General features: G+C 40.4%; 1 protein-coding gene across 1 annotated transcript in view; it reads left to right on the top strand.

Moving 5' to 3' along the window:
* cables2b (Cdk5 and Abl enzyme substrate 2b) overlaps nucleotides 1-24,468 on the top strand; it is a 65,640-nt gene extending 41,172 nt beyond the window's left edge. Inside the window, exons 3-11 of the mRNA XM_038306609.1 lie at nucleotides 3,029-3,106; nucleotides 7,651-7,759; nucleotides 7,837-8,005; nucleotides 17,192-17,289; nucleotides 19,983-20,089; nucleotides 20,169-20,288; nucleotides 20,541-20,625; nucleotides 22,561-22,821; nucleotides 24,436-24,468. Of these exons, the coding sequence (XP_038162537.1) occupies nucleotides 3,029-3,106; nucleotides 7,651-7,759; nucleotides 7,837-8,005; nucleotides 17,192-17,289; nucleotides 19,983-20,089; nucleotides 20,169-20,288; nucleotides 20,541-20,625; nucleotides 22,561-22,707 (913 nt within the window). The 3' untranslated portion in view covers nucleotides 22,708-22,821; nucleotides 24,436-24,468. The remainder of the gene's footprint in view (nucleotides 1-3,028; nucleotides 3,107-7,650; nucleotides 7,760-7,836; nucleotides 8,006-17,191; nucleotides 17,290-19,982; nucleotides 20,090-20,168; nucleotides 20,289-20,540; nucleotides 20,626-22,560; nucleotides 22,822-24,435) is intronic.
* Nucleotides 24,469-24,819: the final 351 nt, after the last annotated feature.

The raw sequence follows: 24,819 nt of genomic DNA, 5'->3' as shown, positions 1-24,819 counted from the left end.
GCCGCTATATGAACTGAAAGCTCAATTTTTCGACTATTTCTATAAATTCTCTGAGATAGGGCCAAGGATGAGGGAGGTCTTGTTGGTCTCCATCTCTCGATACGCTCTCGCCTGTGTCCGACCTTTCAGACATTTCAACATCTTCGTAGCATGGCATAGACAATTCACGTTAGCAGTTTGAAGAACACCTGCTTGCTTCTGATGATTTCCTTTAGCTAACCAATGAGTGTTTGCGTTCTATGACTCATCCAATCACACTAGAAGTGGATGGAGCCAATGATCTGCATTGGATGGAGAACATGACGGGAAATAAATATTTACAAACATTAAACCAGGGGAAACCAATTAAAAATCAGTGGGTCTGAATAAAGAAAATCATCAACCAGTAAAGGTCTGGAGACATTTTTAATGATCTGTTACCTTAAACAGAATTTAACACTGAAACAAAATGAGGTATTTATGCATTAATGTTATACATGAAATTTTTAAATTGAAAAAAAAAAAACAAATTGCCAAAAATTGCATCCTGTGTTATCTCAGAGGAGTTCACACCTGTATGACTGTATTCCTATACATCCATCAGTAGTTAAAGGTCAAGGGTCAGCAAATGCAAATTCTACCTGTAAAACAATAACAGCGTAATTGTCGCTGTCTGATCTGATGCCTCATTTGGAGCTTCTAAACTGGCTTTTGAAAAACTTTGATAATTTGCTGCTAATATTACAGATTTTTTTAGAATAAAAAACTAGCAGATGTGCATCATAAAAAAAAACAGAAATACAATTATAGAGCATTCAGTATTATAAAAAAAAAAGCCCACACTGTTTCTGAATAAAGAGATTTTTGTATTAGTTAAGTTATTTTCCGTTTATGTATCTTTCCTTGAAAATATGAAATGTCCCATGCTCCTGAATGCACCATAGCTATCTGACGCTCGCGAATGCATCACACTGGTCTGTGAACGCTGTGCTGTCACGGCGGCATCACTGTTTATTGTTGTGTGTGAAAAACAAGAGACTACAACAAATAAATCAGCCGTACCTCGGACAAAATCTTTGGATTTAATGTTGTTCATAACACCCATATATATTTTTAATTAATCTTCTAAATAACTACAAATGTTTTCCCCACGAGAGGAATATTTAAACGTTTTTATATCATTAATAAAACAACAAGTAGCTAAATTGGTCATAGTTTAATCCGTTTCCCTCGTTGATATGTGGTTGTACAGAGCGAGGTGAGGCACTTTTCCGCATAACACCGGATGGCGGTCCACTAATCCGTGACCTCTGCATTAAACCGAAGACAAAAGTAACGAGTAACGGTTGTTTTAAAAATGTAAGGAATAGAAAGTACAGATACTCGTGTGAAAATGTAATAAGTAGAAGTCAGAAGTATGAAGAAAAATAAGTAATGGAGTAAAGTATAGATACCTAAAAAGTGTACTTAAGTACAGTAATGAAGTATTTGTACTTCGTTACTTGACACCTCTGGACAAAATAAGTAGCCATTGAAAATAGCAGTTTTGTTATCCATGTCTGACACTTTGAAAAATAATATACTCAAATATATTTTCATATGCTGATATCAAATAGATTTTTAAAAACGCGGTATCGATCTACTTTACTTTCAAAATCTCGTGAAATTTCATCGTTCTGTTACAAACTCTCGTGAGATTTTGCAAATTCTTGTGAGATTTTGTTAGTAAAATAGATCGATACCGCGTCAATATATCAACATATAAAAATATGGCAAAATTTCGTGAATTTTCGGGGGATTTCGTAGCATAACGATGACATATAGCAATATTTCATTAGTAAAAGTGATTGATATGGTGTTTTTAAATGGCAATATTTCAGCATATGAAGATATTGTGATATTTTAATGTATCAATATTTTTTCCCTCGTCTTTAGAAGTTTTTAAGTCTGTAAAAAATAAGTTTTTGAGGAAGAAGAAGAAGTAGTATTTTTTTTAGACTTTAGAAACTCAGAAGCTGATCAAAAATCGGGTTAAATATCGGTGGGGTGGCCGATGTCCGATATTCAGTTTTAAGGCCGATACCGATAGGGGGCCGATTATATCGTGCATCCCTAATTTTATTCTAGGGGTGGAACGGTTCACAAAATCCACGGTTTGTTTAGGTTCACGGTTTTTGGTTCGGTATATGTTGATTGTTAGCCTGACATGTTGGTCGTGTTGCTGTTAGCATAAACAAAACGTGTTGCACAATGCTAGCACACTGTTTTAATCCACCACTTTCTTTCCTCCGTCATCGTAGGTCACTCTAAATGCAAAGTGGTCCCATACAGCAGACCTATAAAGTGCTGCTGGCGCGTCTTCCAACTCCTGTTCTTTCCCACTCGCCATACCCACACAATTCTCCACAACAACTGATTTTTTTCTGCTACACCCGGCTACGCTGCTTCGCTTCTTCTTCTTCTTGTTTACTACTGGTGGTTGGCTTTGGTCGCAGTACCGCCACCTTCTGCTCTGGAGTGTAAACGCTTCGCCTATGAGAAAAAGGAGCAGCGCATGAACCGAACGCAACACACGTAAACCGAACCGAGACAGTCGAACCGAACGGTTCGGACGGTTTTCATAAACCGTTCCATCCCTATTTTATTCTAATTGATATTTCATGTATTTATTTATTTAATGATAGATTGTAGCCAGAGGCTAATTTCTGTTAATTTCTTACAGCAGGTATCTCATTATCAAACACTTTACAGTTCTAACATCTCTCCCAATAAAACAGAAGTAAAATTCTCACCATACATTTTACAAATGGTTAAAACATGGGGACAGTCTGAACTGAATGTGTGAAAATGACCAGAAATGACAGAAATCAGCTGAGAGTTTCTGATCTGAGTCAAAGCAGCAGATCGTCTGAATGTGTTTGAGGTAACGGCGTCTGCCGCTCCTCTCAGATTCTGTCGCCGTGGCGCAGCAGAACACTGATCCTGCTTTTAGAAACAGATTTGAGTGCATAGATGTTAACACTGTCACTGATGTTTGTTTGCTTTTCAGAATCGTGCTGATCTGTGCGAAGAGGTCTCTGTGTGCCGCCTTCTCTGTCCTGCCGTACGGAGAGAGCTTCTACCTCAGGTAACTAACACCTAAAGGTTTAGATTTAACCTCAGCAGAATCAAATACAAGTTTTAAGAGGAGAAAGAAAAGCAGACCATGGGGGTAGATAAACTGGAAGATGTCACTTCCTCTTTGGAGACAAAGGAAAATGGGAGATGAAGCAGTTTGGGAGGCTGACATGAAGACAGAAATTCCTTGACCTCGGATTTCTCTGATAACTAACGGAAACACGCAGGCAGAATCGCAGATAAACATCCTCAGAGATACCGCACAGTTTTTACACCGATGAACACTGACTGTAGAGGAGCTGATATGAAAACAGCTGATCTGTTTTTCCTTAGAGTCCTTCTTTCAGGTCACAATCTGCTGCCTGATGTCATCATGTGTCACTTCTAACTTCCATCGACTTCTATTCATTTATAGCCGCTTTCAATTAGGGCTGCAGTTATTGATCAGTTTTCTCACTTAACTAAAAATTAATTCTTTCAATTAAATTATCATTTCTAAATAAACTAACATTGAAAATTTAGCCAAGAAAACCTTTAGTGCACATTTTAAATAAATTGTAAATCAGCGAAATGTATAAAAAGGTACAATATATGTAAATACAAATGGATTATATTGAAATACATTTTTGGTTGTAATATAATTACTGCTTTCAGGAGGTTTCTTTAACCCAAATATTAACCTAAACCTAATTCACACGGCAAAAAGGAAGTGAGAAACAGCAAAATGTCCTCATTTTGGAACAAAAGCTCCTCAGTTTGATCCTAAAACATCACAAACATGTAGGCTTATATGAACATATTAACAGTAGAGCTACTTTAGCATTTTTTACTCAAGCAAAAGTAAAAAGTAGTTCCAATATCCAACAAATGATAGTTAAAATTATTGGCAGCTGGTGGAGTTTTCTGTAGCAGGGGCTATAAATTCAAAATAGACATATACCAAAAACCAGTCAAACGTACCAAACCACTACCAAAAACATTATAAAACCCCTTTATAAAAACACAAACATAAAATCATGTACAGTTGTTTTTTTTGTATTTTTATTTTATTTTTTTTTGTACATAAATCTTGCCCTTCTGAGGCTTTGTGAAGGTAAATCTGTGTTCTGCATGGTCCAATATTTGGTTACAAAGCTTAAAAAAAAAGTGGACCAGTTTAATAAATTAGAAGCTAATATGTGTTTATTTAAGAGCAACTATAGAAATTAACACACATTTAGAAAAAGTAGACTATATTCTATTATGTGAATTCCAGATTGTTCATTTTTCTTTGCCTTTTCTATAAAGTGCTTTAAATCAGTCCTAGCTGTCTTTATCCATGCTGGATCAGATCCTGAAGTTTGAAAAAGGAGGCAGGGAAAACAGAATAAAGCTTTAGCCTCGCTGCATGCAGTTAGCCAAGCCTTGGAGCTAAAACAGGTCCTGGAAAAAGATGTTTCTTGCACCATTTCTTCGCACCTTAGCTGCACCCTGCTACTACGCATGAATATCTTTTAACGAGAGTCAACGGGCAAAGATTTTTTGCATCCTAGAGCGGAAATACGTCACCAATCCGACGAAAAATGAAACGACGTTTTACTAGTCATTAAAGATTAAATATTTACCCTGCACATCTAAAAACTATATATCAATATATTTCAAGATATTTTGATTTGATTAATTTAAAATCAAATTATAACAAAATATATAAATATTTTTAATGTCTTAATCAGGGTTATTGGGTGGGTGGAATGGCTCCCTAGCGCCCTCTATTGGCCATACTTGGTAAAACATATATTCAAGTACTCAGTAAATGTTAGTTTGTAACATCCGAATAATGCAGGTTATGCATGGATGTAAAAATTAAGAGCTTCCAGCTACATTATTTACTCTTTACTGTTTTTGCAGCTGATCTCCAATAGTTCCAGTTCCTGATGCTGGATGGAGGAACCATAAAACTACTCAAAATAAAGCAGGGATAAAATTGCAAGAATATTACTAAAGTAAAAGTAAAATGTTTTGTAAAGTAGAACTCCTCCTAATTGTAGCATTTTCATCACATGTAACCAGTTTCCTCTCACTTCTGTGTAAAACCATGATGAGAACTTTTTGTTTTTTTTTAGTTTTCTTGGTTTCATCCACAGAGAAAATGAGCTGAAACCTCACATTTCACTAACATGTGTGATCTGGAACTGAAAGGTTTCAGCTGTGTGGTTTCTGTGACCTTTCAGCAACCAGCGTATCTAGATCGACTGATCTATATAAGGAAACATGTTAAACTATTGAGCTAAAGGCGGTTTATTTTTAGTCCTCGGCTAATTAAAGTATTCAGGCCTTTTTCTGACTATTATTAAAGTAATGCTGCATAGCTTTTGATCCAAGTTTTAGCTTCATTTGAGATGAACTATCAGGTTCCAGAACATAGATTGACATTTTGAAGCAGCGATAATTCTGACTTCATGTGGTAAAGATGATAGTTTCCTTTTTTAAAGTGGATATTTCCAGCACATGTGTGCTTTTGTTGTGATAGAGAAGGGGAAATATGTATCCAAAAACGATCCCGACCTGCTGCTGGGGAAGGACTAAGGCTGGGCAATATAATCGCAATTTAAAAAAACGCAAATCACACTATATTTTTCAAGAGTAAGATGCTACATTTCTCACTACATTAGGTGGCAGTAAAAGGCTTAAAGTGGGTTTGTCATCGCACAGAAAGGTAGAGAGAGTTGTAGCTGTAAGTAGAAATAAAAACTTTTTTGCACAAATGTTTAAAGTCCTGCAATAATGGACTCTGTTCAAACAAGCTTTCAAAAACTGAAAGCCTGTGGCGACACATCTACCAGCTTGCGGTTTGTGCAAAGAAAAATTGAAATAAAACTGCAATACTGATTAAATATAATCGCAATTTAGGTTTTTTGCAAAATCGTTAAGCCTTATGCTGTGTTCACACCGTACGCAGCAGGAATAGCGAAATTTTTGCTGCTTGTACCAGTTTAGTTCTGACTTTGCTGCTCTGGCTGTGGGTCTGACGCACGTTGGGCGGAGCTTCACTATCCTTTCTCTGCCTTGCAGCTATATTTGCTGCGATCAGTGGGAATAAAGTAGTTTTAATATGTTTTTAAGTGAGAAAATCCACCTGAAAACTTAATCATTGCAGTCAGTTCATCCAAATTATCATCCTGCCTTCCAATATTATTTCTGTCGGAGCCGCTCAGACCCCCACATACCAGCGGTTTACTGTCAGTAGAATCCCCTTCAACAGCAGCCTCTGGCCCGGTCGCCTCCTCGCGGTTCACAGCAGGTGGCTGGTAGGTGTTTTTCATCTAAATAATCTAAACTGCAGGCAGCAGGATAATAAAAGCGAACATATTCTGTCGGCAGGTTTCAGCATTTTAAGTTAATTTAGGCGTCAATAAACTGTTTCAGAGGAGTGATCACAGCGCTCTGTATCATCAGCGATGTGTCTGTCTCTCTGCCAGCTCCCAGATCAGCGTCTCTGATTGGTTGACGCGGCGCGTCGAGCAGCAAAAGTTGCATTTTTCCATCTCGAGCAGCAACGCGTTGGCGGCGCTTCGCACGCATCAAATGCTCCCGACGAGCTGCTTCAGCTGCTCAAAACGCGCTGCGGGACCTTTTGCTGCGCCTTGACGCGCGTCAACCATTGACTTTGCATGTAAACTCACTGCTCCTGCCGCGCCAGCTGCGTCCGGTGTGAACACAGCATTAGGAAGGACAGTATAAACCTCCTAGTTCATCTGCTATGAGAAGAGGATGCATCAAATGCGTCGGCCAACGAGCCGATAAAATCAAACATTAAAGGAGAATTCCGGTTTTTTACACTTTAAAAAACCGGAATTCTCCTTTAACGGATATTTCGAAAACAACCAAAGCTTACATGGTGATAAGAAGGTTTAGTCTACAAACACAACAGGAGAGAAACATTTAACGATGCAGTTTTAACCACACATGATCGTTTCGCTGCTCTCTGCCATGTTGAAAGGTCAAAGTTTACCTCATCTCAGCAGCTCAGGTCAGTGGAAGTGAAAACATGAGTGGGCGTTCATATTGCAATGTTCATTTTGCTTTTGGTGTTTACCATCATTACGGCACCATAACGGTTGGTTCATGGGAGCTAAGCCTGGAAGTTACTGGTCTAGCTCCCCCTACTGGTTAAAGTATATTTTTCAAATGCAACAGTTTTTTTTTTGTTTTCACAGATAAAAAATAGTAAAGATTACAAACATTTTGGTTTTATAGAGCCGCCCTCTGCTGCAGGTCTTTAAGGAATTTCTCCACCAGCTTTTCAGTGAATTGTTTGCCTGTTAGTCTTTGCAGAGTAGCTCAAAGTCAGATGATTAAACAGCTTTAATGAAGTTTAATTTAGCTGACTGTGACCGATAAGGTCCAGGTTTTATTTCACTTGTGCTTCACCTGCAGCTTTTATACTAAAATGAAATCAAAGCTGCTTTTTTCCAGTTTATATTCTGCAGACTCACCATAAATCGGAGTCTGGACGTCTTAGAAATGTTGTTTATTTTTCTGTCAGCCCAGTGATCCCCTCCTGTCTCTGTTCAGTGACCCCACATTAAACCACACCAGGAGGAGACACTCTTCTGGGAACATTTCCACCACCCTGGAGATGCTGCCGGGGCTTGAGGGCTTCCAGCTGGACTCTTATGGGAGGGTAGGTGTCTCTGCTGGTTCCCACCCAGAGGTATCCGTCCCTCTGCTGCCCCCTCACTCTCTCTCTCTCTCTCTCAGTCTGTGTCCTACGCCCAGTTCCTGTATCCCACTAACGCTCTGGTGAGGCAGAAGCCATCATCGGCCAGCAACCTGACGCTGCAGATCCCCATGTCCAGGAGCACACACAGCATCCCTGGCAGGAGTCACCCCCCCAGCCGACTGAGCAGCACCGTGGGACTGGACCTGGGTAACCGATGCAAACTAGCACCAATGATCTACGTTAGCCTAAGTTAGGAGCAGATTCTGGAACATCCTGGGTGGTTCTGTCCCATAGGACGGCTCTGAGAAAAAGGAATAAGAATAAAAGTTTAAAAGAGCTTAGAGTGTAAATTAAATGACTCTTATTTCTTTGTTTTTTCAATAAGTCGATTAAAGGAGAATTTTCTAGAATTGCTTTAAAAGACCCGCCCTCTCCACTCTAAAAAAAAAAAGAAGCAAGTTTCTCCTGATGCACACTCTGTTTAAAAGTTGCTGTTCTCCTTGCTTATATAAGCTTATAACCCCTAAATCCCTCTATCACTATATAGAGCGGGGACTATATAGTGGACTTTATATTAAACTCAGTTAACTGACCGTTTGGACAGATGATCACTGCTTTTTAGGGCTGGTTTATACTCAGAAACCAGGTCGTCTGCAGATATGCCCCACCCCTTCCACAGACACTCTGCTGCACCTCTCCAAAAATGTTAGTGACCTGCAGACAGGAGGCCTCTGATTGGTCAAATCTACATCCGCTCTACACTATGCGTATTTCCTGTTTGGGTTCTTACCGGCTTGTTTTGTTTGTATGGCCACCATTGTGGAAAACGACTCGTGACACTTTTTTCCACCTGGATCCCTGCTCTTTTTGGCCCTCATGTCCCTCCATTGTCGCACAAACTTGCCCCTACTTCCTCACCGCCTCGGCCGTATCTAGACCCACAGCTAGTTCCTGATTGCCCCTCTTGCGTTGTGGCGTGGAATAACATAGCGCGGACCACGCTTCAATATTGGGCATTAATCTAAAATATCTATTTTATACCTGCGACAAGCTAACTGAAACACTCTGCTGGGGGAGGATAACCAGCCCTTTACTCCCCGTTGGTCACATAACTCCTCCTCCACTCCGCGGTGCCTGCGCTATCTTTATTAGTCCCTGTCTAGTGACAGCGAGCCGGTGGGACAACAAATATAGCATAATGCTTTGAGAGTAAAAAGCATTCTGGGATATTTCCGCCTCTTCCGAGGCCTTTCTTTTCCTCTCATACACTTCATAGACCCTTTTTCTCTTCCAGCCCTCGGCCATTTTAAAAGAATCGCGGGGAGAAAGGTGAGCTTCAATGACTGTCTGAAACCGTAGCTCATCACAGATATATGCCTGAAATTGCACAGAATGAGTTCGCTAACGGGACGAGCACATAGGACGACCTTATGTAAACATATCACCAGTTAGGATGACCACTAATTTAGATGATCCACCCAGAAATAAAAGATCGTAGGGCTGGGCGATATAGAAAAAAAGCATATCGATAAAAAAAATGCATATTGATCGATATCGATAATTATTGAAAAGATTTGAAACCATATTTTATGTGCAGCTCTGCCTGGACTTTTTATAATATTGCTAAATGATTTAATTTTAATAAAAAACACAAACACAGACTTCGAATTAAATCTTTATTTAACCAACTTTTTTAACCACAACAGAATTGTTTTAAAGAAAAATAACGTAAGAGACCTGGGTTATGTTATTAAACTCCACCGCCGCCCCCGTTTCCTGCTTTAACCTGAGTTATTACTTTGAAGTTTCTGGCCCCTCAGCATTTTTCTCTCAATTGTTAGAACTACGTGGGAAACTGCCCAGAACTTAATATATATATTTTCCCGAAGATTCCTCGGAGGAGAGCCGCGTCGGGGCCTACACAGCTCGTACTCCTGCGGGTGTGAGCGGCTGAGATGATAAAAAAAAAAAAAAAAGTTGGTTGTGTTATCAGACTTGGTTTTCACTGGTTCCCGACACATTTTACAGATGACTGTGGTTTGTTTTTGGTCCGACTTGCCATGACCGAAATACTGCCAGACTGCCGAACTACAAAAAACCTTCTTTGGAACAATTTCCTCCGCCTCTCCTTGCTGCGACATCTTCATGTGCTCTGTGTTGTGGTTTGAGAGGGCGGCGCTTGGTGACGGCGTGCCTGGGTCCGCGATTGCGATTGGTTGGGAGGAAGCAGTGACTAGCATAAACCTACATGCTAGGCTACAATGAGAAGGAAGGAAAACTGCGTTTCTTTTTTATCGAACTTTTATCAACCCTCTTTTTTTCTATTGCGCCACACGTCTATCGATCGATATATATAGCGTTATTGAATTATCGCCCAGCCCTAAAGGATCGTCCTCTATAGCTTCAATAATCACAAAGCAAAAGGTTCCTTGAAGACTTTTTACAAAATTAAAATAGGTGAAACTCAAACTTTTCTACTTCAGGATTTCTTGATAGAGCATACTGACTGATCAAAATGCAAAATGTTTATATATTTCTTTTTACAATTTTCCTTTAAATCCTGCTCTAAGCAGGTCCCTCTATCATCTAAAGGCTTGTTTTAGAGTCTCTATAATAAAGTTAGTGATTAGTCGATTACTGAATTAGTTGATGATTATTTCAATAATGGATTAATCTGAAGAATTGTTTCAGCTTAGATGATATAGAGCTATTATTGTCTATCCAGAGTCCTGTGACCTCATCAGTTCAGTTTCCTCCGTATCAGTTTTGCGTTGGAGTGTTTAGCCTCTTCTGTCTCACCTTTGAAACGTCTTTCTCCCTGGAAAAGATGAGTTTGTTTCTCTAACATCTCTGACCTCAGGAGTTCGTTGCTGACCTCAGTCTGAACGCTTCTGTTTATCTTCCCTCCTTCGTGTCGGTTTCTGATCCGTCTGACCACAGTCCATGTTTTCTGCAGCTCATAGGAAATCTATGCTGATTAGCAATTAGATCAGTAAAAGCTTCACTTTTTGCAGAAGAACATTTGACTAAAGTGTTGATAGATGTCCGGCTTTCTTTGCTTCTTTAGAAACTTAAAACCTGTTTCTTTGTTTTCTACTCTTTCATCAAAGAAATCTTTTGTCCCTTTTTTTTATCAAGTTGTTGATGAATCTTTGGCCTCAGCCGCTTCTTGCTTTGTTATTTTATTGTTAACTTTGTAACTTTGCTAACGAGGAGGAAAAAGCTCAGAGCTAAGCAGACATTTGCACTCACTGTTTAGACTTCTTCAGGGTTTTATTACCAAACAACGATAAACTTGGTTGATAAAAAAATCACTTTTTTCGTTTTCATGGGAAAACTTAAATCAGCACTGTGGAAAACTTCTTTCCTCTTTAGGCGTTTTTGTTAAATGTAAATGATTGTTTTACACTAATGTGAATAAATTGGGAGTTTCATTTTGGCCCTCTGGATTGTTTTGCTTAATATCAGTGGCTCTAAAATTTAACTGACTTTAAAGTCGTAGGGAAGTCATACTTAAATGTCAAATCATTCTGGCTTAAACATGTATATAAATGTACTCTTTATCAGACGACTATTTAAAAAAATAAAAAAAATAATCCTGTCATAAAATCTGTGTCTTTTTCGTTATCTTCTGCAGGCCAGTTAGTTCTACGTCAGCCTGAACACCTAAATTCAGCCAATCATATATCAACAGTCATCTGTCAATCGCATTTTTTCGGTCATAGCATCTTGATTCACATGTCGCAGCTAATATACGCAACGGTTGAAACCAGAATCCTTTCCTTTCCCATTGAGTTGCGTCCCAGTGTTCACGGGGATGGACGTCTGTGTCTTCTGCAGGCGTAGAGCTAACAGAACTGGCAGCGTTGCGAGGCAAGGGCTCAAACATGTACGGCTGGAAGCCTTCTACACCAAACCAAGCTTCTGCCGCCCTGGCGTCCTCTTCCACAACATCTTCGTCCCCGCTTTCCTCCTCTAAATAAAAAATGGATGACGGAGGAGACTCATCCACGACCTCCGACACTAAACTCTCCTCCTCTTGCATGTTTCCGCTGTCCATAGCGTTCCTTGACAGCGTCGTTTCTAAGTCACCAATTTAGTGCTACTTGGTCCCAATGGAATTTCCCATTGGGAACCTGCTAGCACTAAGATGCTAACTGGTTAGCAGGATGCTTCCAACAAACCGGCCACAACCAAACTTGCTTGCGAACCTTCCACCACAAAAATCCCGCCCCCTTGATAATCGACCAATCACAGTCACTTTATTCACTCGTATAAAGTCGTGCACCACTCGGGAGAATTCGGAACTGCACCGGTTGGAACAGCTGCTTCCCAATGATTTTAAACCTGGTCATCAGCCTTTTAGATCTTCTAGTAGAAAGCAAAATTCATTTTTTCATCCATTATGGTGCGTCCTCAAAGTCCTGTGTATCAAAGCCACATCATCACACCACCACCACCGTGTCCGGCTGTCAGCCTGAGTTGATTTGTTTCAGTGCCGTTAGCTTCAGGTTTGGTTTTACACCTCAGTGTTTGTCACATCAGTCTTTTTTTAATCCAAAATGAACTGTTGTGTATTTTCTGAGTCATCAGTGTCTTTTTGTCCCCCCTGGATCTCATCCATGGAGACCCTTTTCACCCACGCTGCCTCTTTCTAATTGCTGCATCATGAATGCGAACGTTAGGGATCTGAGGAACCATTTTAGTTTAAATAGAACTTTATTGATCTCCCAATAGAGAAATTAACTATTTGCATTTAACCCATTTCCTTGAGGAGCAGTGGGCTGCCATTATGTGGCGCCCGGGGAGCGTTCTGAGTATTTGCAACCTTCTCAGAGCACAAGCTCACAGGCCAACACTCCTAAAGAAGTGATAGAATAGTGACCTTTCCAGCGTCTTCCCCGTCTTTCCCCCAGAATAGAGTAAAATAGGCACCAGCTCCCCTGCATACATACGAGGGAAAGTAGGAATAGACAGTGGATCCTTTTATGAGCTATTTAAGTGTCATAGAAGAAGCAAAACACACCTTTTAGTTCAGTTTATTTCTATTGCTCCAATTCACGACTCATCATCCCAGGTCACTTTGCAGAGATTGTTTAATCAGATCATCCAGTCAGATTGGTTTAAAAAGAAAAAGTTTTCTATCTATGAACCAGCTGATTGTTTCGCTGACTCTGCAGCGAAGTAATGCACAGCGTGCATGCATTGGAGTGGAGAGGAAAAACTCGCTTTTATCAGAAAGAACTGGATCCGACCACTCGGATCCAGCTCCAATGCAGAAATCACAGCTAAACGCGGTCTGAACGCACCTTTAGAGTCCTGGTTTGTTTTTAAATATCTTGTTTCTCTGCAAAAATGATCTAGAATAGGTAAAAATTTCTTAAATTAAGGTTAATTTCACCCTAATATGAGGAGATAAATAAAAGGTTTTACCAATGGAATGAGAAACTTCCACACAATATACAGGAAATGTTTGGTGACAGAGAAGGGGGTTATGATCTAAGAGGTGAAGGATACTTTAAAAAACAACACTTTAAAACAACCAGAAAGAGTTTTTGTTTATCTGTGTGTGGAGTAAATATCTGGAATGGATTGAATGACGAGTTTAAAAAAATTCAAAATGCAAACCAATTTAATAAACTGATTAAAACCGAGCTCATTTCAAAATACACTGTATGACTGTTTAATAGTCTATAATGTAATTGATGACATAAATAGAACTTAAAATAATTGTACATGGCTAAACATCATGTGGAATGGAAACAAGTGTTTTTTTTTTTGGTTTTTTGATGTTTTGACATTTAATTGAGGATAAATTGACAAGTAGGAAAGGGGCAGGACATTATAAGATGTATCTTCTACCTGCTCCTTTTCTAACAGAAAATATAAAATTTACATGCACATGGGCAAAATAATTTGTTTTATACTTTCATTCTTAAGTTTGTTTCATTCAATTTTTTTTTTTTTCTTTCTTAATTGTTTTTACTGTCTGTTCGAAATAAATAAAATAAATAAATAAATAAATAAATAAATAAGAATATTTACTCTTAAAATAAGATAATTAGATAACATGCACTTGAAATATGTCAATGCAAATGTTTATTATTATTTTAAATGTAAATTGTCTTATTGCATTGGCAAAGTGTCTCACTTCAAGTAAGTTATTTAGATTTCAATTTGTTCTAGTGTGATTTATTTATGATATTTAGAACATTTGTCTTTGAAAATGAGAGCTTAATGGTCTTTTTGAAAGAATTGACTGGCCTTAATTTGCAATTATTAATTTGAAATAGTCTCCAAAGGACAATATTAGCTAATATGGATTTTTTTTTTTAAGAAAGCCACCAAATTCACTTAATCTGTGGTCCATTAAATTAATTTTTGCACTACCATAAAAACATAATTTATTAATGTTTTGTTTTCTTCCTCGTGGGTCTGTCGCGTTTAAAGGTTTTAATTTAGTCATTTTGGTTGTAAAATCCTGAAAGCTCCATAAAAACAATAATGAAGATCTCATGAGTCATTATGTCATCTTATACTGAGATGTTTATTGATGGTTTCCTTGAAATGAGATATAAAAAGTTAATCCAGGAAGTGAAACCAGAAGGACAGGAAGGTAAAAATAAAAAGACGGATGAAGGGCGCAGGAAGTGAAAACAAATGGAGGATGGAGGGCGGGACGTTGAACAGCTGTGCTGAAGTTTGGGTCAGAATGTTTCAAACACATCTGTCCTTGTTTTTAGACCCCGTCTGTCTCGCTCTTTATCTGTAAACACGGAGGGTCGGGGGGATTGTTTTTAATGTAACGCAGCTGTATGGGTGGGGTGGAATGTGGGGCGGCTCACATGCGAGGTAATGTACACACAGATGGGAGGCTGATGCATTTAGTCACCTTGTGCTGATAGTTAGCTGCTGACCGTGATGCCAAACTTACAGAGGGTCAGAAAACAGTCATGGGGCAGTTTTCACTTTTAGGAAATGTTGCTGTGTTGGTTTTTGAAACTTAATCTCTTTCCTGCAGTTTTTATAACCCTGGTCCTCTGGACACTGCATGTCTGGGATGTTTTCCAGCTTCTCACACCTGATATCAATTGATATCATATAAACGGGCTTTGCTGAACTGCAATCATCTGAATCGTGTAGAGAAACACCTAAAGCCGGGCATACACTGCAATATGTTCAGTGTTTGTAGTCCACTACAGCTAAAACCTCAGGTTTTAAAAGTTCACGGCTCACAATGTTTGTTCTCACACTGTGTGACCCCATGCTCTGCTCGATCTACCTGCTCATTTTGTACGTCCTAAAACAACCACACGTTGGACTCGGAGCCGGGAGCTAAGAGCTGGTCAGACTCATCAATCTGGAAGAAGAAGAAGTCCCTTGTTTGCACATGCGCAGTGCTCGAGGTTCTGGTAAATCGGCTAGTAGCTCTGCTTCAACAGCAGGATTTGCCCACGACCACTGCAGCTGGGCCGACTGAATTCCAAATATGATTTTCTCACGACCTTACGATTTCTCATCCAGAGGTGGTCGCGAGAGGCTAATCCCCCCTCTATAACCCCTGTATACTACATGACACAGGACACATGACGAAGCTGAAACTCAGCCCAATCGAAGAATTCTCGCATGACTTAAGAATCGGTCCGAAAAGGACAAAAAATAGTGTACGCCCGACTTAAAACATGCATGGAAGTGGCCTTGAAGACCAGAGTAGAAAACAAAGTGATTGAAGGATGGAACGGTTCACAAAATCCACGGTTCGGTTCGGTTAACCGTTTTAGTGGTCACGGTTTTCGGTTCTGTATATGTTGATTGTTAGCCTGACATGTTGGTCCTGTTGCTGTTAGCATAACCAAAACGTGTTGCACAATGCTTGCACACTGTTGCACTTTTATCCACAACTTTCTTTCCGCCGTCATCGTAGGTCACTCTAAATGCAAAGTGGTCCCATACAGCAGACCTATAAAGTGCTGCTGGCGCGTCTTCCAACTCCTGTTCTTTCCCACTCGCCATACCCACACAATTCTCCACAACAACTGATTTTTTTTCTGCTACACCCGGCTACGCTGCTTCGCTTCTTCTTCTTCTTGTTTACTACTGGTGGTTGGCTTTGGTCGCAGCACCGCCACCTTCTGCTCTGGAGTGTAAACGCTTCGCCTATGAGAAAAAGGAGCAGCGCATGAACCGAACGCAACACACGCAAACCGAACCGAGACAGTCGAACCGAACGGTTCGGACGGTTTTCATAAACCGTTTCATCCCTAGTTTATAATCTCAGCTGTATAAGGTACCCGGTTTTTTTTTTTTTCTCCGAACCCAGTATTGTTGAGCCTGACATTTTATTACCATAATTTACCAGGTCCAACAATAGAAATGGCCACGCCTAACCAGCTGAGTTGATGTCTTCATCCAAAGTTGTACCGACATCTTTAAGGGCGAAGAGGCACCTTCCTCTTCACTTGTCCAACAGGGATGGCGGGGCAGAGCGGCTATCGACATTCGGCTTAACTCTACAGGGTAGCATTGTTAACATTAGCTGGCTAATGTTAATTTAGGAAGACCTTTGTAATTAGGAAATTAAAGTCTTGTATGACTAGCTTGCGTGATATTACTGATTCTTTGCAAATCCTAAAGGCAGATCATTTAAAGTAAACTTTTAAATGTTATATAGTATGTGAGCAATATTAACCTCAGCATGAACTGCCCCTCTCTGCCTCCGATTGGCTCACTGGTCGTCATCCCTACAGCTAACCAATGTAGCAGTAAAGCCAGTGAGTACGAGCCAATTAGAAGCAGAGTAGCCTCGATGATGGCTTCACCATCCTTGGAAAAAACTGGCAATTTGGCTCAGAGATTCTGCTTAATAGTGTGGATGATTGGGGATTTAGAAGTGGGTACACGCAATGCTGATTGAAAAATAAGTGGGTTTATATCATATACCCTAGTCTACACAACTGTTAGCGAGAGCTCTCCTCACAAAGTATCAAGGGTTTTGTCCTAGTGGCGACTCATAACAAAGATGGCGCAGGCACCATTTGGGGAGATGGAGTTACGTGATCAACAGAAAAGTAGTATATATAGTGTATATAGTACATATGTTCATCCTGTGGTTTCACATCAAAACATCTCTGAAGTTTTTAAAAAGGCTCAATATGAGTCTGATCTGTCCAAAGGATGCCGTCAGTATAATTTGACAAAACTCTCCACATTTGGATCTTTGGATAAACCAGCAGATCAGTGTGGCTCTTCTTTTTTCTCTCCGTTCCACATGTTTAGCCTTTTCATTTTTAAGGACCATCTTTATTTTACTGCATCCATTTTCTGATGTATAACAACCAATTACATGCTTCACTTTAATGCAATGATAGTATTTTTCTTTTCTTTGCTCTTCAGGTGTGGAAGATGTGACTGAATACGACCCCAACCTCCTCAGTGACCCCCAGTGGCCTTGTGGGAAACATAAGCGGGTTCTGATCTTCGCCTCCTACATGGTAGGAACTCAGAGTCTCTGTGTTCATTAAACGGCAGCCTCATATTTTTAGGTTTTGGGAGCAGCTCATGTCTCCTCTCACCTCCGCAGGCTGTTTGACACCTTTACTGATCTCTGTGTCAGACGGTCGATGCTGCAGCTGAGGCAGACCTCAGACTAACCTGCTCTGGGTTCTCTGTGTGACGCCGGCTAACAGCGCCGACCTGCCTGACGGCTCCAAGGCTTTAGCAGCAGATCCTTTAAGCCCTTTAGGCTGAGATTTGCGTGTCAGATCTGCTCCAGCTCATGGGCGGGGCGCCGTCTGTCTTCTCCACCTTTGCTCTGTTCTCCTTTGGAGACCAGGAATCACAGTTTAAGCTGTCATTCATTTTATATTTGATCATCAACTCTGACTACTTTTAACCATCCTGAGTCTGATAAATTCATTACAGGAGACTGAATTTATCTAAAGACGTTTTACTGATTTCTAACTGCAGGTCTAAAATCATTGGGTCATTACATCGTTAAGGAGATAGCTTATTAATGTAGCCCCTGCTATCGTTTGATTCAGTCCTGCTGTCTTTGCTAAGTTAACAGTACTTTATTCCACAGCAGCTGCTTTCATGCTTTCATTTATATGTTTTAATAGTTTTTTCAACAGAAAAATAAAAAATTTTACTTGTTTGTTACTTTTAACCCTCGAATTACCATCCAGTGAAAGAGGACAGATTAGCTCAGGGTTCTTTTCTTCATTTTGAGACATTATTCCACTATTAAAAACCCCCAAAGTGCTAAATATGAGTCAAAACTAAGTTACCTTAGACAAAAGGGCTTATTAATTAATATATGGGAATTTTTCAAACCAATTACAGTTACTACGACGCAGTATTAGGTCAAGGTTGGAGATTTTTCTTTTTCATTTCTTTTATTTTGAGAATAAAGTTGTGATACTGCGAGAATAAAGTCGTAACTTTACGAGAATGAAGGCATCATACCACAACCTGTTTCAGAAAGAAAGCTTGGAGCTCCAACTAGGGGTGTAAATCCCTCCCATCATGGCGATTCGATTCAGTATCGATTTGATTCGACTCCATTATTTCCAATACTCAAGAATACGCCACGATACGATTCGATTGTTTCTTTTTTTTTTATTTACCTTACAGGCTAGACAATGTTTCAAATTTGAAATAAATCAATGAAAGTGTTAATAGCGTTATTTATTGTTTTTGAGAAATAACAGCAAGTAGCAGAAGTAGAAAAGTTGCACTCCACCTATTCCTATTAAAACCTCATTCACTGAAAAATAATAACACCCCTCCACAGACGCTCTCCTGCACCTCTCCAAAATTGTAGCTGACGGCTTGTTTTGTTTTTATGACCGAAATTGCGGAAAACAACTGGTGAAGTTTGACCCGCTAGAAGAGCGAGGTCCGTGAGAACGCTGGGACCCTTTTCCCACCTGGATCTCCGCTCTTTTCGGCCCTCATGTCCCTCCGCCGTCGGACTAAACTCGCCCCCACTTCCTCGCCGCCTCGGCCGTATCTAGACCCACAGCGTGTAGCACAGACCACGCTTCAATACTGAGCATAATTTAAAAATGTCTGCATCAAGCTCACTGCAACACACTGCTGTAAGAGTATAAACAGGAAGGAAGGGCAAAATAGGTTTAGCGCCACCGCAGCACGGGAGGGGAGAATTACGCCCAGGAGCAAATGGATAAAAATAGACCGGAGAAAAAAAAACATGAATCGATTATCTTGCGGACGTATCGATGCATCGGATCGTCGGCTGTTGGATCGATGCATCGATACAAAACGATTATTATTTACACCCCTAGCTCCAACCAGCAGATGGCAGCCGACAAGCACCAACAAACAGCCACTTTGACATCCTGCCCAATCTGATGCTGGTGCTAAAAGATTTTCTTATTTCTGAAACCGATGCCAAAGTATAACTTCACCTGATGCTTGACATTCCTCATTCTGGAGAAGAAAGTGTGTCTTGTAGGAGTTGACATAAAATACAACTTGTTCTCATAATCAGAAAGGAAATCCAAAAGACACGCAGCAGAACATAACGGTGAGAAAATTCAATGCAAAAATGTTGTTGGAATCTCTGAAAAACTCAACAGGATTTTCTCCAAACTCAAAATCCCAGAACATTTGAAACCAAACAAAACCCTTAAACAGAGACCAGTGCATCATAAAGACAAAGCAGACACAGCAGTGGTGTCTGCAGTTCAATGCAGTGAGGAATGCTCTGATCTTTATATTGGAGAAACCAAACAACCTCTCAACAGATGCATGACCCAACACAGAAGAGCGCCCTCCTCTGGACAAGACTTTGCGCTAAATCTACACCTTATGGACAAAGGACACATTCTTTGGAAGAGCAGAATGTTCACATTCGTAAATAATTACGATAAGAATAAATTCTCTGAACATGATTTCTGTGACATGGCAGGTTGAAGGGTTTCCTCCACATCCATGAATGTTTCTATAGACTAACCTGATGTTTTCAGTAGTTTTCCAGACTCTGATCTTGTTCTAATAGCAGAAATCTTTCCTCCCTTGTTGTTTACGTTCTCATGCAGCCTCCTGACTGTTGTTTGACGGTTCACTACCTCTGCTTACACTCCAGCAAGACCACAGAGATCAGTTTTCCTCTGTTTATCCTTTTTTTTCTCCTCATTTTGTTCGTTTCCTTCCCCCTCAGACGACGGTTATCGAGTACGTCAAACCGTCTGACCTGAAGAAAGACATGAACGAGACCTTTAAGGAGAAGTTCCCCCACATTAAGCTCACGCTCAGTAAAATCCGCAGGTAAAGTTTAACAACCTGGAGACGCGTCTTAATTCGGTCCGCCGTCCCCTCACCCCTGCTGTCTCTGTCCCCCCCACAGCCTGAAGAGAGAGATGAGGATCGTCGGGGAGGACTGCGGCCTGCAGCCCGTCACCATCGCCATGGCGTTCGTCTACTTTGAGAAGCTGGTGCTGCAGGGTCGCCTCAACAAACAGAACAGGTCAATTAAAACCTTTCTGGCTGTTTTTAACTGCAGAACTGACTGTAGATTTCTTGCTGTCGCCGCCGCTCTCTTTACTGGAACAATTGCGCCCTCTTGTGTTTATTTCATGTTGTTTGGTTTTATTGGGATAAAAAATAAGGGGACTTTACCGTTAAGACTCTTATAATATCCACAAAGCTTAATGATAATCACAGTTGAACCTGTTTCTAGAAGTTTTAAAAGATATCATAAATATCCCTTTTCTTACAGGAAGTTGGTGTCGGCTGCCTGCATCCTGCTGGCTGCTAAGATCAGCAGTGACCTGAAGAAACAGGAGGTCAAACACCTCATAGACGTGAGTCTCCGCCCCTCAGTGACACAGTCGGGCTGTCAGATCAGGTTGCTCATGTGTTGATATGGCTGTTCTGTCTGAGCAAGCGGAAAACGTGCGCCTTGCATTGCTGAGCTGCAGAATCTGAGTGATTTTCTGCAACGCATCTTTGCTTGAGGTTTCAAAGTCGGTGCTTTTAGATTCTGTTTTTATAGTAAATAGAAACTAGTTTGTGCCGCTTGTTTTCCTCAGTGAGCTGCAGAGGTTCCCTGAAGTGGACAAAATCACAAAGATTCACCCTAAACTGGTCTTTATATAGATATAAATCTTTATCGGCTGATGTTTGTCATCATTCAGCTAATCTTTATCGCTCCATACGGTAAAACTGGTATATGTCTGGTCAGGTCTCACTGAGAGGAACCAAAGTTATTGAGTAATGGTTAGTAGTTAGGCAAGGCAAGGCAAATTTATTCATATAGCACTATTCAGCACAAAGACAATGCAAAGTGCTTCACATGATTAAATACAGGAAGATAAAACAGAATCAAAGCAAGAAGGAAAAAATAAAAAGGGCACAGAGCTTGGAATCCTGAGGTTGTGAGTTGGAAACCCACTCCCACAGACTGCCACTCTGTGTCTCTGAGCAAAGACCCTTAAAAAATTTCTCCATTGTGAGATCAATAAAGTTTAATTATTATTATTAGCATCTAAAGCTGATTGATCTATTTCATCAACAGGCAATTATTTGATGATCATTTTCCTGAAAACCTGTTTTATCTTCATTTAACAGAATCTTTCCATTAACTTTAAGGGGAAAACAAATTTTCCCTCTATATGCTGATTTGAAAACATCATTATATTCTATTTGTGGTTCCAGCTGTATTCAATACAGACTGAATTAGATGCTTATTTATAAATAAAACATTTATTACGTTCTGTATATTTGTCCAATATGAACCTATTAGCTTACTGTATAAAAAAATAAAATCTGTGAAACATTTCTATCATTAACAGACAGGGTACGTCGCTGTGACCGTTTACCTTTGTTCCAATGAAGCGGATGCTAAAGTCGGGCGTACACTACAATTTTTTTTTTCCCTTTCGGGCCGATTCTCCAGTCGTGCGAGAAATTTTCAATCGTGCCGACTTTCAGCCTGACAGTGCGTGGTGTAGCCTACAGGGGGTAACGAGGGGCGATCAGCCTTTAACAACCAGTGTCAAATGAGTCAAATCATTCAGTGCACAACGAAGGATTCTTTTTCTTCTTCTTCCTCTCAGATTAAAAACCCAGCAGCATGGCGGGGGTGCAATGAGTGAAATGCAGTTCTTTCTTTAAAATTGACAGACCATAGAAGCCACGTTTGCTCAGCCGTGTCTTTGTCCAAAAACGTCGTCAACTTTTCTTTTTTCCACAAATTTCGAAGGCAGCTCGTTTCACTCTAGTGAGCTTCATATTCCCCTTCTACTCGTTTGGCTTCCGGATAGACGAGTCCTAGTAGCGCCATCTCACTGAGGAGCTGAGTCCCACCTGGTTTTTAGACGTGGAGTGTGAGCAGGTAGATCGCATCAGAGCGTCAGGTTGCACAGTGTGAGAACAAACATCGTGAGCTGAGAACTTTTAAACTCTGAAGGTTCTTCGTACAGTTAAAGCTGAAGCTGCATGCAACGATTGAAAACATCGCACAGTTTATGCCCGGCTTAAATAGGAGCTAGCTTTCTGGTTTTAATGGAATCCATCAACCAGTAATCAGGCTAACGTGCGCTGTGTGCTAGCTAAAGTAGCAAAACGCTGCTAAAGACTGAGGATAATAAAGGCGGACTGGATAAAAGGTTTGCAAAAAAAAACAAAAAAACAAACAAAACAAAAATCAGCAAACTTTAACTAAAGTTCTAAAACCAAAAAGCCTTAAATAGAAATACTTAAACCCCACTGAGTGAAGGTGTTTGGTTTCTCTGCAGAAGCTGGAGGAGCGCTTCAGGATCAGCAGGAAGGAGCTGATATCGTTCGAGTTCATCATCCTGGTTGCCCTGGAGATGGCGCTCTACCTCCCAGAGAGTAAAGTGTTGCCTCATTACAGACGGCTGGTGCAGCAGCAGCAGGTGTAGCCGTGCCTGGCTCAGCGGCACTGCGGCAGAATGCTGCTCCTTCTACCCGGACCCTCTCTGTACCTTCCATCTCCTACACTGTGATCCTCATCATGCCTTCGTCTGCTTGGAGACTACAGGTGCTGGTCATAAAATTAGAATATCATGAAAAAGTAGATTGATTTCAGTAATTCCATTTAAAAAGTGAAACTTGTATATTATATTCATACATTACATACAAACTCATATATTTCAGATGTTTATTTTGTTTAATTTTGATGATTACAAATGACAACAAATGAAAATCTCAAATTCATCATATCAGAAAATTAGAATATTGTGAAAAGGTTCAAAATTGATGGCCCCTGGTGCCACACTCTAATCAGCTAATTAACTCAAACCACCTGCAAAAGCCTTTAAATGGTCTTTCAGTCTAGTTCTATAGGCTACACAATCATGGGGAAGACTGCTGACTTGACAGTTGTCCAAAAGACGACCATCGACACCTTGCACAAGGAGGGCAAGACACAAAAGGTCATCGCTAAAGAGGCTGGCTGTTCACAGAGCTCAGTGTCCAAGCACATTAATAGAGAGGCGAAGGGAAGGAAAAGATGTGGTCGAAAAAAGTGTACAAGCAAGAGAGATAACCGCACCCTGGAGAGGATTGTGAAACAAAACCCCTTCAAAAATGTGGGGGAGATTCACAAAGAGTGGACTGCAGCTGGAGTGAGTGCTTCAAGAACCACCACACACAGACGTATGAAAGACATGGGTTTCTGCTGTCGCATTCCTTGTGTCAAGCCACTCTTGAACCACAGACAGCGTCAGAAGCGTCTTGCCTGGGCTAAAGAGAAACAGGACTGGACTGCTGGTGAGTGGTCCAAAGTCATGTTCTCTGATGAAAGTAAATTTTGCATTTCCTTTGGAAATCAAGGTCCCAGAGTCTGGAGGAAAAGAAGAGAGGCACTTCATCCACGTTGCTTGAAGTCCAGTGTAAAGTTTCCACAGTCAGTGATGGTTTGGGGTGCCATGTCATCTGCTGGTGTTGGTCCATTGTGTTTTCTGAGGTCCAGGGTCAACGCAGCCACATACCAGGAAGTTTTAGAGCACTTCATGCTTCCTGCAGCTGACCAACTTTTTGGAGATGCAGATTTCATTTTCCAACAGGACTTGGCACCTGCACACAGTGCCAAAGCTACCAGTACCTGGTTGAAGGACCATGGTATCCCTGTTCTTAATTGGCCAGCAAACTCTCCTGACCTTAACCCCATAGAAAATCTATGGGGTATTGTGAAGAAGAAGATGCAATACACCAGACCCAACAATTCAGAAGAGCTAAAAGCCACTATTAGAGCAACCTGGGCTATCATAACACCTGAGCAGTGCCACAGACTGATCGACTCCATGCCACGCCGCATTGCTGCAGTAATACAGGCCAAAGGAGGCCCAACTAAATACTGAGTGCTGTACATGCTCATACTTTTCATGTTCATACTTTTCAGTTGGCCAACATTTCTATAAATCCTTTGTTTTTATTGGTCTTCAGTAATATTCTAATTTTCTGATATGATGAATTTGAGATTTTCATTTGTTGTCATTTGTAATCATCAAAATTAAACAAAATAAACATCTGAAATATATGAGTTTGTATGTAATGTATGAATATAATATACAAGTTTCACTTTTTAAATGGAATTACTGAAATCAATCTACTTTTTCATGATATTCTAATTTTATGACCAGCACCTGTAAAAGCTGCGACCGCAGGGCGGCACTGCCTGGCTCAAAGGTAGAGCAGCGAGGGGGCGTGGCTTCAAATCAGGCTGTCTTCTGGATCCACTCTTCTTTTAGATGTAGAAGAACGTTGAGCTGCTCTCTGTTCCTCTGCAGCAAATGAAACCATCGACTGAGGAAAACATCCCTGCTCACTACAGACCAGTACGATCTGGTTCCTGTCAGTAGAGTCCCACATTTGATCCTTGCACTTCTGATAAACACACGCTTTAAAAAAACAACTAAAGTCAGAAAGAAAACAAAAAATCTCCCTAAATTAATAATAAACTTAAAGGATGTGAAATAACTTTAACATCTCTGACATTTAGAGGAAAAGTCCGGTCAGAATCCAAACTTCTG

This window comes from Cyprinodon tularosa, unplaced genomic scaffold (genome assembly GCF_016077235.1).
Source record: "Cyprinodon tularosa strain WSP-4 unplaced genomic scaffold, ASM1607723v1 ctg587, whole genome shotgun sequence".
NCBI classification, from domain to species: Eukaryota; Metazoa; Chordata; class Actinopteri; order Cyprinodontiformes; family Cyprinodontidae; genus Cyprinodon; species Cyprinodon tularosa.
This window is presented reverse-complemented; position numbering and strand designations above follow the sequence as displayed.